The 17618-nt window shown below is 41.1% G+C and overlaps 1 protein-coding gene across 1 annotated transcript in view; it reads right to left on the reverse strand.

Moving 5' to 3' along the window:
* Window positions 1-7069: 7069 nt before the first annotated feature.
* gabra1 (gamma-aminobutyric acid type A receptor subunit alpha1) overlaps window positions 7070-17618 on the reverse strand; it is a gene marked incomplete at both ends in the record, with an annotated part of 28440 nt that continues 17891 nt past the window's right edge. The window contains 2 exons of the mRNA XM_081390051.1: window positions 7070-7387; window positions 13122-13324. Coding sequence (XP_081246177.1) covers window positions 7070-7387; window positions 13122-13324 — 521 coding nt within the window. The remainder of the gene's footprint in view (window positions 7388-13121; window positions 13325-17618) is intronic.

Here is a 17618-nt window from a genome sequence, read left to right on the forward strand (position 1 = left end):
TCGAATTACCATGCTTTCCACCCTCATATCCCCCTGAGACAAGAGATTTATGTATTTTTTGTCTGGAAAAAATCCTCCGATGACGCAAAAATCGTCATTTTGCGTCATCGGAGGATTTTCTGGCCAGAGGCTAAAGACTACAGCCAGTAGATGGCGTTGTTCCGCATGTTTTCAGCCCGCCCATAGAGGGTTGGATCTCACTCACAGAATGTACACACAGTGTCAGCCGTCTTTCTTTGGAAGCTAAGCTAGCAGGCTCTTGTTCTGTGGAGAAAGCTGAATAGCAGAAGAAAGCTGAATAGTACGGGTTACCATCCTCCTTTACCCGGACTTGTCCAGCGGGCGAGATCGTTCAAAATGTCCGGGATTCAGCTTTTGCGTTCTGCGGTGGCCATTTATTGTTTACATGCACACCTTTTGCTACAATCTAACTGAATTCATTCCGATTGGTGAATCTGAATGTAGTGTTTACATGAACGCTAAACAAGTGATCGGTTGATTTGCGTTTTACCATTGCTAAGAAAATTCCCGCTCCTCGGTGAGAGATGCGAGACCCGGCGCGTCTCAGTAATGACGCCACCGGCCTCGCGCCGTTCTCCCGCGGCCGTCAGCCTCGTCCTGCTCGCCACAGTAAACATAATGAATGAATGGTGACTGTAGAACGCAAAAGCCGAATCCCAGACATTTTGGGCAATCTGTAAATCCCTGGTAAACTCATCATGTAGACTAGCTAGCCTTGTTGTTGTTTTCAACTGTACACTCTTACCGGTAGGCGTGGCCTCCTAAGGCAGTGAAGCAAGTGCATTCTGGGAGTTGTTGTCTTTCATCCACATAAGCCAAAAATACATTTTCTGGCTTTTCTCAGTCTAGAAAGCTCCAAATTCAAAAATTTCTTCACATTTCTTCTACTTAAATGACCTATTTTAAATACAAATTCATCTTCCCAGAGGTGAAGTAACCCTTTAAGGGAGGTGTTACAACCTTTTGAATGGACTGTAAATGGTAATGAAATACAGTGATCTATGAGCTTCAATTAAAGTATATTGATGACTTTAGTTCACCTTGAATTATTATGGCTACTTATGATATGTTGCAACTGATTGTAAAACAGCAGGGCCGGTGTTGTCACGTTTCAGTGTATGTTTGGACTTTCAGTTTGTGTTTTGATTTGTTCCTGTTTTCCTTTGTTCTTTTCTCATCACTCCTTCGTTTCCATGGTTACTGTCATTATCAGTTCAGTTGTATCACCTGTTTAGTCATTATCGTCATCTGTATCACCTGTGTTCTGTTAATCAGAGTAATCTGTGTTTGTATTTAAGTTCTGTCTGTTCTGTCAGTCTCTGTCTGATCTCAGTTATATTTAGTGTGTGTTGCTACCTGTTCTGCTGTCCTGTGTTTAATTACCAATAAACCTTCGTTTTGGAATTATATCCTCGTCTCCGTCTGCCTTCCTGCAACCACCCGTGATAGAAGATTGGACCAGCCCATATGGACGACAGGGCTTCATTTGTCGCTATTGCTCAAGAGAGCACAGAGTTTTTCTCCTTCATGGAGAACTTTATTCGTTGAGCTGTCACTAGCCCCTTGACGACAACCCTCAAGCTGCTTTTCTTGATCGGGGCCAATTTCCACCATTCCATCGAGCTCCCAAACACAGATGGACTGAATTGGAGGGAAGCCATGAGCAGGTGTTTGGTGAGCGTCGCGTCCCGATCCAGAGAACAACCACCATCACCAGCAGCCGCCGAGATCACCCTTCCAGAGTCTCGTCCCGCCGAGACCATCCTTTCGGAGTCTTGTCCCGCCGAGACCGCCCTTCCAGGGTCTCATCCCGTTGAGACCACCCTTATAGAGCTTCTTCACGTCATGCCCGTCGAGCCCTCGGCAAAGATGGCCGCCGCCTTGCAGCCTGAGTCTTCAGCCAGGATGGCTGCTGACGCCACACCGCCTGAGCCTTCATCCAGGATGGCCGCCACGCCACGTCAGAGCCTGTTCCTGAGCCTGTATCTGTTCCTGAGCCTGAGCCTGTATCGGTTCCTGTTCCTGAGCCTGTATCTGTTCCCGAGCCTGTATCTGTTCCCGAGCCTGTATCTGTTCCCGAGCCTGTATCTGTTCCCGAGCCTGTATCTGTTCCCGAGCCTGTATCTGTTCCCGAGCCTGTATCTGTTCCCGAGCCTGTATCTGTTCCCGAGCCTGTATCTGTTCCCGAGCCTGTATCTGTTCCCGAGCCTGTATCTGTTCCCGAGCCTGTATCTGTTCCCGAGCCTGTATCTGTTCCCGAGCCTGTATCTGTTCCCGAGCCTGTATCTGTTCCCGAGCCTGTATCTGTTCCCGAGCCTGTATCTGTTCCCGAGCCTGTATCTGTTCCCGAGCCTGTATCTGTTCCCGAGCCTGTATCTGTTCCCGAGCCTGTATCTGTTCCCGAGCCTGTATCTGTTCCCGGGCCTGTATCTGTTCCCGGGCCTGTATCTGTTCCCGGGCCTGTATCTGTTCCCGGGCCTGAATCTGTTCCCGAGCCTGAATCTGAGCCCGAGTCTGTTCCCAAGCCTGAATCTGTTCCAGAACCTGAGCCTGAGATGGTTCCTGAGCCTGTTTCTGAACTCCCACCCAGCCTCCCTCTCCCACCTCCTCCCATTGTCCATTCCTCAACCACGCTGTCGCCACCCCCTGCTAGCCCCACAGCTTGCCCACATTCCACCTTCAGTGAGGTGAGCTCTACGCGGGTCTACCAGTGTTCAGCTCCAGCATGGTCGGTGGATGCCCGATCTCTACCTCCAACCTCCGCGACTAGGACTCCACCTCGGCCCGCTGATCCATCAGCTCAACCTTGGCTCCTACCTCCCTCATCTCCATCATGGCCCATCAGTCTCCGCCAGGCTCCCTCGTCCCCCCGGCCCTCGCCTCGGGACTACACTCTTATGGCTTCGCCTCGTCCCTTCGTCCCTCTGGCTCCGTTGGGCTCCTCACTCCCTCCAGCTCCAGTGCGGCCTTCTGGATCCCCGCCTGCACCTCAGTCGCCAGAGCCGTCGGCATCGCCATGTCCCTTGGGATCCTCAGCATCCACCCTGGCCTCCTGCACAGCCTGCTCCACCCTGGCCGCCTGCACCGTCTGCTCTGCCCTGGTCCCTCCTGTCTTCTGTCTGCCCTTCAACTTCGTCCTCCTCCTGAGCCCCGTTTTGATTTGTTCCTGTTTTCCTTTGTTCTTTTCCCGCCACTCCTTTGTTTCCTTGGTTACTGTCATCATAAGTTCAGTTGTATCACCTGTTTAGTCATCGTCATCTTTATCACCTGTGTTCTGTTAATCAGTGTAATCTGTGTTTTTATTTAAGTTCTGTCACTATTCGTCCGATCTCGGTTATATTTAGTGCATGTTACTGCCTGTTCTGCCATCGTGTTTAATTACCAATGAACCTTCATTTTGGAATTATATCCTCGTCTGCCTTCCTGCAACCACCCGTGACAGGTGTGTTGTAGCCATTAAAGAAAACATACTTAGTTTAGTATTGATGTTTAAATATTTAAATATTATTTGTTTAGCATTCCATTTATTTAAATGTATGTTAATTATGAAAGTAGACCATGATTGATATGTCATGAGGCTGCGGCTAATGGAGTGAACAGCAAAAAAAATGCTGGGAGACATGGAATGGGTGAGATGCTTTTTTTATCACTTCATTTGACTGTTTCTTTTGGAAAGCTTTTCTTTAAAGTAAATTTTGGTTTGTATTAATTATATTGTGATTTCAATTTAATGTACTAATATTTGTATTGGAAAACAAGACAAAAATATGGATTAAGCAAACAAAAATGACAATCTATGGATTTCTTTTCTTTTTTTTATTGTATGGCTAATGAAGATAATCAAATTATACAGGGCTATAACATTAAGACAGCAAACCTTTACGAAGACAATAGCCATTTCCCAGTATACAGTGCAGAATAAATCATTCTTCCCTCTTGACAAAGTTGTTTGTGCCAATGACCATGTATGCACAAGTTCATCCTTTAAAGTTAGTAGTTACTTCAACTTTTGCCAAGCACAAATGTAGTTTTTTTTTTACATTTTTTATTACAGCATGTGTTGAATATCTCCAGTACACTGCAAAATCAAAAATAAAACCACGTTCATAATCTGGTATGCATATGAAATGCTATAATCTCCCATAAAAAAAATACAAATTCTTAATTCATAACACATTAAAAATATATATTATTAGATGCAACAAAACAATCCAAATGTATCTATTAATTGATGTGTAAATAATATAAATACACTAACTGAATTATTTTTAATCCATATTTTTTATTGCAACATTACCATATCTTTGATTTTGTTTATTCCAAAACTGAACAACCCATTTTTAGATTTTCTGAATGACAAACAGTCCTACAGCTAAATAGGGTGCACAGTTTATAACTGACTTTTTACAATATATATATTGAAAACGACAGTGATGAGGGGTGGGAAGCTAATTAATATGGTTTAAAGCTATCCTTGCATAGCACAAAGCTGACTACATAAATATCAAATATGCCTATAATGTGCAAAATGCATAACAACAGGTTGGTACAAATAAAACGCTGCATCTTTAGAAGTATCATCATGGATATTGTTTTATATATATGGTTTCAACATGATATTAAACATCAATTCAAGATATTGAGTTGAAACCTCACTTAACTTAATTAAATTTACCGCATTCACAAAAGCCTGGCTCCATAGGACACCATGACTTTGCATGTGCATACTGTTTCCACACATATCCCAGAGTAAACTTTCGGTCTTTGCTTGATCTGGCACAAACTCAGCAAATTCCCAGGTACTTTCAAAAAGGTTTTTAAATTGGGGTAACATGACATTTATCTGCATCATCAAGTGCAGATAATGTTTCAGAAATATACTTATTCAGTGACATACACCAACAACATCCATTCAAAAATTTTGAAAAAGAAAAAAAGTATATTTTAAACAAAGAAAGTAACAAATTGACAAAACCGAGGAGCACTGCCAATTTAGGCATACATTAAAATACCAAGAATAGCAATTCAAATTGATTATAAAGGTGTGCCTTTTATCACTTCAATCACAAAAAAAGCCCTTACTAATCTATATTGCTACATCAAAGTAAAGTATGATTATGTCCAAGTTCCTCATTTAAAAGAACTTTTCTCTCTCTCCCTCTCTCTCAATCCAAAAATAGAGAGTATACTCCTTTATAAGTTTTTTTTTTTTTTTTTTTTTTTAGGTGCTTGAGCAACTGACATGCCACGAACATAAAAAAAAAATGTGGCATTGTTATAGCATTGCAAGACATATTTATATGTAGAACAGTGTATTCGCATACATGGATAATATCTAGAAATGTTTTCTTTTAGTTTGCATTAACAAGCAGAGACAAACATGTCTGTAATGGATTATGTTGGATTATGTTTATATGCTTACTATGACATGTGAGACAAAAGGCAGTGTGGCTGATACTTTCTTCAGTGATGTTTTTAAAAGGTTGCCCATAAAATTAAAACAAATAAGTAGACCACCTTCTAAGAAAGTACCCTTTCAACTTGCAAATACTGTATATACAAGGCACTACTCTTGAACCATTCTGACTTGATCACACTAAAGTGATGTTAGCAAGTAACTGCACACAAGTGATAACACTAGTGCCATAATTGTGCACCACCCACAATGTTTCAAAAACCATCTACCAAAATAAAGACTAAAGAGTATTTTAATGTTAATATAAAATTGCATTCTGACATCAACAGAAGTTTACATTTTTTTTCTAAGTATCTATTGTAGTCTCTCCTCTTAAACTCATTATAAACTGTGCAACTGCACACATATACTTTCATTTATTTATCATTATCATGAAAAAGTAAATCAAAACTAGTGTCTAGTAGATCTAGTAGATCTAAAAAAAAAAAACAATTCCATACCCATATTTTCTCAATGACCTGCACAAATCAAAACACAAAGCTCTCTTTCTGCCAAGCACTGAGTTTGTACCTTGTAGTTACATTTAGCAAAGCTCAAAATTAATATTGACATCTCTAACACTTTATATTTACATGAAAACTAAATAAATAGTATGCTTTATGATATACACATTAATCTTTTTTAAGTTCTCTTCAATTTTTTATATCCATGAGTATTTTTTTTTTCTCCACTGAGACATGTTTTATTGCTGTTAATGGAACCCTAGTAGAATATAAAGTCAAATAACAAAAGATTCAAAACACAGGCTAAAGAAAACAGAAAAACACATGACTCTTTTAAATCAAGCTGTTGATTGGGTATAGAAAAGCTTCACCCATGCAAACTTATTCCATGTACATTGCTAATGCAATGCAAAAACATAGTATTTAAATGTTGAAATAAACATCTAAAGAATAGTTCACCCAATTTACTCAAACTGTAGGCTTTTTTTTCTGGAACACAGAAGTAGAATATTTTTTTATTTTTTTTTATTTTGCACGTACACCTACATAGTCACCACATAAAAAAAAAAAAAAAAAAAAAAAAAAAACCACCATAAAAATATTCTATACAAAATCTATACTGTAAATCTTCTAAAGCCATATGGTAGTGTCATGTGAAGAATGGGACTTTAGAAGACTTGGAATAAAGTGTATGGTATATTTTTACTTTTATGGTGCTTGTTATTGGTGTTTTTGTCCTTTTCAGGTCTCGACAGACATAGTCACTAAACTGCCATTGTAACAAAAAGAACAAAGTGTCTCATTTTGTGTTCTACAAGATCATACATTGGAACAACATGAAGAAGAGTACATAATGACAGAAAATTTATTTATGGGTGAACTATTCCTTAAGGAAATTAGTTTTAAACTATTATTCTGTTACACTATTTCGATGGTCCATTTTAAACACTCTACTAACAATAAGTAACTTTGCAATCATATAGGAATATACAGTATGTTACATATGTTGACACAAACTTGAAAGTGGGAACTTGACTAACATTGAAACAAATTTGAGACAAATTGTTTCTTTTCACTTTTTTGTAATTGTTTAGAAACATAAGGAGAAAAAAAGATAGAGGAGATAGACTTAGTGTGGTTGCACGGCACCCTGTAATTTGGGTTTTTTATTCAAGTAAGTTGCCCAATACACTAAGTTAAAGGTTCCGAATAGCAACGGGAAGGCTATTCTGGCAATCCTATCGATCTTGCTCACGCTGTTGAAGGTCTTTTTTGCCTCAGGAGCTTTGGGTTTTGGCTCTTCCTTGGGCTCAGTTGGGGGAGGGGGGGCACTTTTAGCAATAGTTGCCAAACCAGGGTCTCTGGCAATGTTTGGAGCAAAAGCTGTTGCTGTTGCAGCAGTGTAGGTGTTGTTCTTTTTCAGCAATGACTCCTTCTTCTTCTTTTGCTGTAAAGGAGGTCAACAGGAAGTATGTCATCAGCTGTTACTACCACTGGATATTGCTCTAAACCTAACTATAGAGTATTTAAGATACTTCTTCATATACGTATTATTTGTCTACTACACCCAGGTTTTTAAAGAAGTTAACCAAAAAAAATAATAATTGAAAATTCTGTCATCAAAAGAATTAACTGCTTAGCTCAAAAAGTAAAAACAAAAAAAAAAAAAAAAAACACACCCTAAAATCAATTATAGTGCAGTATATTCCGAGTTAGTGATTTTATGTGAAGAACAGACATCTTTCTCATAATTATGAGGAAGTTTCTCAGCATTATGAGATACCAAGTTAGAAGTATTAGAAAGTTTCAGAAATAATCATATTTTTCTACTCAACTGTGGCAGAAATAGGCTTCCCTCTCGGTTAGTCACTTAAACGTGGAGTAAATGTGATGACACTAGGGGTTACACTTGGGAGCCCCAAACACCTCTGATACTTCAGAAAAGACCAATGAGAATTGGTGAGTGACATTTGCATGTGCCACTCCCCCAGACATACGGGTATAAAGGAGGCAGTGCACATCCACTCTTTCACATTTGTTCTTCAGAGCCGAGTGGATGTCAGCAGACAAACACTCATTTCCATTCACTCTACTTGCTTTGCAGGGAAATTTATGCCACATTGCAGCGGTCTCTCCATCCCACGCATAGATAAATATAGCAAGTTTCCCCTGGGCGCTTCAGCAAAAGAGCTATTTCAGAACTCTAAAAGAGTAAAACTCTGGGGGAAAGTGTCTTTTTAAAGATGCATTTCCGATTGTGTTCTCATTTGGGGCTCCAGATGAGGGCGATGTTTCAATAGCAGAATTTGGGGGTGGGCTTTCACCTTATGATGCTGAAGACTCGGCTGGGATCTAACGTTCTGAGTTGGCAGCCATGCTTGCCCAGGCCAACGCGAGCATTGGACTAGGGTGGAATCCTTCGCCCTGTCCTGAGCGCTCGCGGATGGATGATTGGTATCTGGGCTTGGAGCGCAATTCACAGTGCCTTTCTTCCTGGAGGTCTGCCCGGTCCCGCTTTGCGACAGTGGGGCAGACAGGGGGTACATGGAGTTTCCCAAGGTGCAGCGAAAAATTGCGGTGCATTTATGCCCGCAGAACACTGGCACCTGGAAGAATCGTCCCCGACTCTCATCCAGGATCTGGAAGTTAACTTCATCCCTAGTGCCCGACAGGCCATCTCTGCATTGCAGTTAGTTGTTCGGGTTAGTTCTGAGCCGGGATTAATGCAGTAACTGAATTTGGCAACTGATTTCGCTCTCAGAGTGACTAAAGTCATGGTGCGGGCTCTCGGCCAGGCGATGTCCATCATGGTGGAACACCATCTCTGGTTTAACCTTGGTGAGATGAGGGACGCCGACAAAATTTGCTTTGAACTAGGGGTAAAGTTAAAGTGCCCATTTGGAGACTAAATAATTGGTAAACAATTGTAATTTTTTGGCCTGCGATCTATTGCACCTCCTATGGCAACCTATTTGGATGGGCCTTTGTCCACATACATACTACATTGCCTTCCTCTATGCCCCAAGGGTGGCCTCTTCAGCGACACCGTCGATGACTTTGCCCAGCAGTTCTCTGCAGTCAAGAAGCAGACAAAGGCTATTAAACACATCCTGACTTGGCACAACTCCAGTGCCACCTACAGAACAAGAGGGATGGCAACCCAGTGATGGCAGAGACTGTTATTTTCCAGGTATCAGTGTGCAGCAGTTTCCTCCTTCCCTGGGTTACACAGTTCACGGCATGAGCATGCCTGACGCGAGTACCCCACCTCCTCATGTTCAACCGTTTCAGGCCATTTGCAGTGGGATACACAAAGCAAGGTAGGTGCCTATATGCACCCACATTCACAGATCTGGGACGCTATGAGAAAGATGCTCCTGTCCTGCATGCAGAAATTGCAGTCCTCTTGGTGAAGGAAGCGGTGGGTTGAGACTAATCCTAGACCTGCGTGTTCTAAATCGGCCCTACACAGGCTCCCGTTCAAGATGTAGATGCAGAAATGCATTTTTGACATGCGCTTGCCGACATAATTAGTTCACGGTGATAGACCTGAAGGTTCCTCTACTTCCATGTCTCGATTCTTGGCTAATCCTAATGCACTCTCGAGATTAATTGTGTGCACACAGGGACGCCTAGGCTGTTTGGGGCTTCAGGTCAACCAGGAAAAGAGTAAGCTCATTTCAGTGCAGAGCATCTCTTTTCTCAGAATGGAGTTGAACATGACAGCACATCTTACAAACAGATGTGCCCAATCAGTGCTAAACTGTCTGAAGACGCTTAGGGGGAGAACAGTGGTTCCACTGAAGCAATTTCAGAGGCTCCTAGGGCATATGGCATTGTCCGCGGCAGTAACACCACTAGGGTTGATGCATGTGAGACTGCTTCAGACTCGAGTCCCGAGATGGTGCTGCGTCACACAAAGCATGATCATTAAACAGATCTGTCGCCGTACATTCAGCCCTTGGAAAGACCCTGCATTTCTATAGCATGGATTCCTTTAGAGCAAGTGTCCAGGCACGTTGTTGTCAAAACAGATGGGGCTGGGGCGCTGAATAAAAATTTGGTACATCGATTGCCTCGCATTGCTGGCAGTATTGCTGGCCCTGCAGAGGTTTCGGCCGCTGATCCAAGGCAAGCATGTGTTGGTCTGGATGGACAGCACCGCAACTGTAGCTTGTTTAAACTGTCAGTGCAGTTTTTTCGCTCAGGTCGCAATGCCGCAACACGGCCGCCATCTCCTCCGGAGTCAGCAGTGTCTGTTCGCTAACTGGTGTGCTTCACGAAGGAAAGACCCTCAAAGATGTGCAATCTGGGTCAGTGCTTTCCTTCTTGAAGGAAAGCCTGGAGGGTCAGCTGTCCCCTTCCACCTTGAAAGTTTATGTGGCCACTATAGCAGCACATCACGATGCAGTAGATGGTAGGTTGTTAGGGAAACACGACTTGATCATCAGGTTCCTTAGAGGAACCAGGAGGTTGAATCCTCCTAGGCCTTGGTTTATTCCCTCATGAGATCTCTCTGTAGTCTAGCTGGATGCCCTCTCACTGAAGATGACAGTCCTGACCACACTTACCTCCATCAAGAGGGTCTGAGACCTGCAGGCATTCTCTGTCAGCGAAACGTGCCTTGAGTCCGGGGTGGCATACTATCAGATTATGAGACCCTGGCTGGGCTTTGTGCCCACATTTCCTACTACCCCTTTTAGGGACCAAGTGGTGAATTAGAAAAGAGGGAGACCAGCCATATAGTTGCTGTGTCCAGTACGCGCCCTGCACATTCATCTGCACCACACACAGAGCTTCATAAGCTCTGAGCAGCTCTTTGTTATGGGGGATAGCTGTCAGCAAACAGAGGTTGGCCCACTGGATCTTGGATGCTATAGCCTTGGAATATCAAGCACAAGGTGTGCCATGCCCCTTTGGTGTACAAGCACACTCTACTAGGAGTTTCACTTTGTCCTGGGAATTAGCCAAAGGCGCCTCTCTAACAGACGTCTGCAGAGCCATAGGCTGGGCAACATCTAATACTGTTGCGAGATTTTACAATCTCCTGGTTGAGCCAGTTTCTTCCCATGTGTTGTCAGGTACGAGCAACTTCCCGGGTGTACGACTTGGCACCAAAGGTGTAGCACACAGCACCTTTTCCCTCCCTGAGGTGATAACTTGCACTTTTTTTGTCCATGTGAGTTTCCTAGACCGCTGAGCCCTTGATGTATTTCGCCTTTCAGCCCCTGAGGCAGTCAAATTCAGCTGAGGAATTCAACGCCAGGCCTGACTCATGATGCATGCCCTTTCAGGTCAGTCTGTAAACTATGGTATATTGTATACCTGGTGCTCCGTATGTTGTGATTTCATAATGGTAATTCCATATGATGTATTGCCCATGATACGGATTTCCTGATGGTAAACATGTGTCTTCTCCTTGGCAGAGCTCTGTCTATGCCGTCAATCGTGTTTGTAGTAGTCCTACCGCAAGGACTTCTGTCTACGTGTGGTACTTCCTGGAAGGTAAGTCCATGTGATGTATTTTCCACATGTGAACCTTCCTTCGGGCAGGATGTGGCCTCCGTAGTGTTCTTTCTCCCACCTGGGAGGAATCTTTCTGAAGATTCTGTAGATATTTCCTTCAAAACAAAACAAAACCGAAAAACAGAAAAGGTCAAAAGGAAATCCAGCGACCTATTCCCATTGTAAATACTCTCCTTTCGATCCCTGAGTGGTACAACGGACTAGATAGCTTATGTGGGGTGCTGGGTAGGGTACATTGTCGCAAGTGCACCTGTTACCGGCACACAGTTGTTTGCCGACATCTGCATCACCAGGACCTCATTGTTGAGTTTTCCATAGGGACCCCTTAGTGTTATCACATCAAAACCATGTTAAAGTGACTGACAGATAGGGAATGTCTCGTTACTGTTGTAACCTCCGTTCCCTGGGCAGGTATAAAATGCCTCTTTTCTACCCATATGTCTGGGGGAGTGGTGAATGCAAATTCCACTCGCCTACTTTCACTGGCCTTTTCTGAAATATCAGAGGTGTTTGGGGCTCCCAAGTGCGACATCACGTCTCATTCCCTCCATAAGGGAACGAAGTTTACAACAGTAACCAAGATGTTCTGAAGTTTGATCATGACCACTCAAGTTTTGTTCCCTTTCAGTCGGTCACATTCTACTTATGTCTCCGTTCCCTCCTTTGGGGAACGAGGGCCACAAATGTAACCAAGACGTTTTTCTTTTCAAGCTTGAATCTAAATGCCATCTAACTAATGATTCCTGGGCCTTAAAAAAATTATGTCATGACAATGTTGATAACACAACAAGAACATGAACATGTACAGTCCTAGACCATTCACTATCAATTATCTGAGCATCAAAATAATTGATTTCATCACATTACACATTAGTGAATTCCCATATATGATGGTTAGATGGCATTTAGATTGATTCCATCACATTAAACATTAGTGAATGCCCGTAAATGGAGAAAGACTTTTCGCAGCCAAAAGGTATAGTTATGAAATCTATCAGCTAACTGAGCAAACTGGAACATGCAAAACAGCTAAACTGGACAATTCAAAACAGCCAAACTTTGACCCCTTGGATGCAACACATGTAAACGTGTTTTAATATGCACAAGCAAAAATTTGATTTTTTTTTTTCAAAGGGCCGCATTTACTAGCCAAATTAGCGTGAGACTGTAATCTCATAAAAGTGCCAATGCAAGTGAAAAGTTCTGCGGGTGATCTACTGACAGTTAGAAAATTAAAGAACACAGACACAGCCAGCTCATTTCCATCATGAGCAAAACAATCTATCAAGAGCAGCACAAATTAATGTAGGGTCGCAAACAAGTGGAGCCGATGATAATCAGGTGTGAGTGATCTACTAACAACTCGGGCGCAGCAAATTAAAAATAATGTGGCTTGGCAAACAATATGTTCAGATAACGTCTTCCTCTAGCATTGCAAAATGAAAACAAGTTGAGAAATGTTTTCAGTGTATCGAAAGTACCAAACACGTTCAGTGTATGGAAAACAGCAGCATTAAAATATCATATGAAACACAGTAACATGAGTGAGAAAATGATGACAGAATTTTCTTTTTTTTTCTCCTTTAATTACATTTATCTCTATTTGTGTAAATTTTTATTTTTTTTCCTTTTATTTGAAAACTGAAAGGCTTTACCTTTTCTGGCACCACACTTTTCCCATCCCAAGCGTAACCCCTCTTTGTGAAGTAGTTAACCGTAGCAAACTCTATGAGAGCCGAGAAGACAAAGGCATAACAAACAGCAATGAACCAGTCCATGGCTGTGGCATATGCCACCTTGGGTAGAGAGTTTCTCGCGCTGATACTTAGGGTAGTCATAGTAAGGACAGTGGTCACTCCTGCAAAGAAAAAAAACATATGGAAAGCACCTGCATTAAGCAAGTATACAGTATGTCAGGTTTTTATCAGTCTGCCAGAAAACAAAATAGTGTTTAAATACGTTTAAATCGATTGCTGGATTTGTTTTCTAGGTTAGTAGCTTCTTTAGAGATTTAGAATTTAGTTTGAAGCACATAGTAAGCAAAGTCAATATCTACTTGGAGAATTCTCTTGAACCCTTATTTAACTGACAAAAGTATAAAGAAAAAAGTCAAATTTTTTCACTGACCAAAGTTTTTTTTTACAAATAAACAAATTTTGATTGTGATGGCTGCACACACTCCAAAAAAAGTTGGGACAGAGGCAAAATAAAAGTGAAAATATTGTTTAAATTTTTAAACGTTTAGAAACAGTCCACAATTAGCAGGTGAATTGGTAATAGGTAAAGGTATTTTGAACAGAAAATAACATCCACCAAAAGCACAGACTTTGCAAGCATAGATGAGTCATGGCTCACTACTTTGTGCCAAATTTCATGTCGGAATTGTCAAACAATTTAAAAAACAGATTCAAGGTCAGATGAGTCCACTTTTCAGCTTGTTTTTTGGGAAAAAATGGATAATGAGTTCTCAGACCCAAAGATGAAAAGGACCATCCAGACTTTCATCAGCGACTGATGCAAAAACATCTGTCATGGTAATGGGGGTGCATCAGTTGCACTGCGAGTTTTGAGCTGGGCCCTTCACTGGCCTCCGTTCAAGATGCTAAGGAAGAAATGCATTTTCAAATGCAACCGTTCCTGAGATTGGTTTGCAGCGATCAACGCTGCAAGGGCAAGATCCCAATTCGTCAGATCACGTCTGACATTCCCTCATTACATACTTGACCGAGACATTTGAGCTGCTAGAACTACTTTGTTTTAGGAAATGTCAGTTTCATGTCATTTGTCTTTATGTCGTTAAAGGGAAGCTCAAGTTATTACAATGTGTGTATGGTGGGGTGGGAGTTGTATTAATAGTTCTGACAGCTTGTAGCCATAATTAATAAGCAACACTATTAACACTACCCCAACCCTTACTACCTAACTACAGTATATTGAACCTGCTGATCAATAAAGGTGTCCTCGAAGGAATAGAAAAGGAAGCCCTGCATGATTTGAGCATTGTAACAATATGATCGTCGTATAAATATGAGCATCAGTGTCAACCTGTCTCTATTTCAACTATAGACCTACTGAATACAAGTTTAACACTTTATTCCAACTATAAAAACATATTAAGCAATTTTCCACTTTTTGATATTTTCAGAATTTCTTAATTAAAATAAAAGTGTCTCAGAAATGATATGTGATTCGGAAAAGGAAAAAGAAAAGGATTGGAATAGGGCCCATTCTTACTCTCCACATGAAAGTCCCAGTTACCAGCTTGGTTTCTTTTGTAATTCTGTCTGGCTCACCCAGACAATGGTGGGTGAAGTTAGTGTAAGTAGTTTTTGTCAACAAAATTAAGCGTAGCGTCAGTTTTGGCAGGTCACGATAGTCAACTCGCATCAGCTGACTCTCAGCTGATACACGTCTACCTATAGGAATATGACGCCTATCACTGTATACATATATAAGTTCCTTCAGTATTATCAGCAGCTATTGCATTTCTCAGGAGCGAATTACCCTCCTCCCTCCCCAGCTCCTCTCGTCATTTAGGATTTAGCCTTCTGATTCCCCCTGAATCAGACTAAAATTCTCTAATTATGTTGTACATTAAAATTACTTAATGATATCTGCAATACATTCATGTTGGTTCTGTTCTGTTCTGTTTCCCCTTAGCGGGGTTATTGCTGCTCTTATCCACACTAGGCTGCATGGATGCGCAGGGAGTTCTTGCCCAGAACAGAACCATACCGCAAATCCTAACTGTATGCTAATTGTCAATCGTATTTGACATTAGTGGTTCTGACAGAAATAGGCTATTTTTTTTATTTTTTTTTATAGGTCCAAACACAAAACTGAGTGTCGTATATTTGACCCATTAGTCATTTTCAATCAAAAGTTCATAAAATTGAGAACACGAATATAGTTGCCCAAGGCTGCTGTAAAGCTACCCAGCAAGAAGTAAGGCACAGACAGCTCTCAGATGCAACTTTTTGTTTGTCTGAGATGTAAACGCTTGGGAATTCAGAGTGCCCAGTCAGGAGACTTCAAGCAAGGGTAGCCCAACAAGCTGACAGAAGAGCAAAATCTTTCTTTTCTGATGTGTTATATAATACATTTTGCAGGCTTCTCCTAAAAGAACTTACAACCAATGCATGCAACCTTTTAATAAAGTATTTAAAACTATTGAGAACAAAACTTAAGAATTTGACTAAAACATGTTATTAAAAATGAAGTACTTTTCAAGACCAAATAAGAAATAGAAAGATGTTTGATTTTTTTTATGCAAAATTATAGCAAGAACCCCAAACCCTGTTCCATTCCAAAACCGGCCAACCTGGTGAGCTGCCAACCTAGACAGCATTTTAGGCCACCATGGTCATGCTTTCTACTCAAAGTCTGTTTCAAAAAGTACGTGGCACAATTATTGGGGACGTGCAGAAGTTCAATACCTTATTAAAAAAGGAATTGATAATGACTTCAAACCAAATAGCAATTTCTAATTAAGAATATTAATAATAATAAAAAATAAATAAAAAATAAATAAAACATTAGATGCAATCACTCTCCCACCCACCCCACACACAAATGAAACCTAAGTACTCTACTAAAGAACTTCCCCCCCTTTTAATTTACCATTTAGTATTATTGTTAAAAAAATAATTATTGTATGAATAATTAAATAATTTTGCCATTGCTACAGATACAGATGCAAAGGTACTTCGCTGTACACCTCTGTGTGTCTCATGAGGAACACTGTTTTTGTGGTGTAAGGAGCTGCTGCTTAGGTAAGCCCCTTTCACACAGCGCGTTGATCCCGGGAAATTGCTGTAAAATTGCTAGAGTGCCTTCTGTGTGAATGCAAACACGATCCGGGATCGATGCCGGGATCGATGCCAGGATGGGGACTTAGTAATATTGCAGGGATCAGTCCCGGAACGCGCCCTGTGTGAACAAAAGCCAGGACCAATGCCGTAAGGGGTGTGTTGATGCAGTGATGACGCACGTTAGGGCTGTCAAAAAAATAATTAGAATTTCAAATTTTCACTGAGAAAAAAAAAAAAACACATTTGAATGCAAAAACTGTGTATCCGAATTTTTGGTGTGTCAAGATGTGCGTGAGACATCGTGATGAAGTAACTGACGCAGGTTTTTTTTTTCTTTTAGCTTATACAGTAGTACACAGCGTGGTGCGGTTGCATTGTTTATTTGATAAATGGTGGGCAAAGGCTTCCTGCTGACGAAACCCCTCTTAGGGCAAAAATCGTGCAGTATGTATGCACATATTGCACGACTGGCAAAGACATACTTGACCACACCTGGCACCGGTCAGAGCTGAGCGTGTGTTTTCATCAGCTGGAAACATTGTCAACAAAAAGCGCTCAGCACTCACTGCAGATCAAGTTGAGCTTCTGGTGTTATTGACGAACAATATGTAGATGTAGTGAGTGCAAGTGGATTGTTTCTGAATGACAGTTTGCTATTTTTGTGTAGTTCAGTCTGTTGAAGCGTGTTTTCTCAGTTACTGATGCTCAAACACAGTTTTATGCACTATTGTAGCCTAATTGTCCTTGCATGCACATTGTCCTTAAGGAAATTATATTTTATTTAGGAACAATTGTTTGAAAAGTTAATGCACTTTAAAAAGTGAATATAATTAAATTTCAATAAAAGATGCGATGCTTGATTTTGTTTAGGCTATATTTTTTTATTGCGCTCACTTGCGTCCTCTTGTGAAAGTCGGAGCCAATACAGTAATTTTTTCCTCTAACGTTAAGTATTGTCTTTAGAATTCGAATGTAATTTAAATTTTGCCAATTTTGCTAATATTTAAGAAAGAAATTCGAATTTAGCTTTTCAGCCATTTTGACATCCTGATGTACGTGTCTTTATGGGATTTTTACGGGATGTGTGTGAACGCACTCACAGAATGAACCAAAATCAAAAGACACATTATCCGTGTATTTTCTGGAATCTCTGTGTGAAAGGGGCTGTAGATTATTCAAAAGCAACAATTTATAAGATTCCATTTCATGCAGAATGCTGATTTAGAAAGTAGCTACGTAGACAGTAAAACAGCTCACTAGATTTGAAGATTTGGGAAAAGAGCTGTTGAAGAGTTGGATACTGCTGTAGAGTGATGGTAACATTGAATGGTTAACTTAAAT

The sequence above is a fragment of the Scardinius erythrophthalmus genome (assembly GCF_964197995.2).
Source record: "Scardinius erythrophthalmus genome assembly, chromosome: 17".
Classification (NCBI taxonomy): Eukaryota; Metazoa; Chordata; class Actinopteri; order Cypriniformes; family Leuciscidae; genus Scardinius; species Scardinius erythrophthalmus.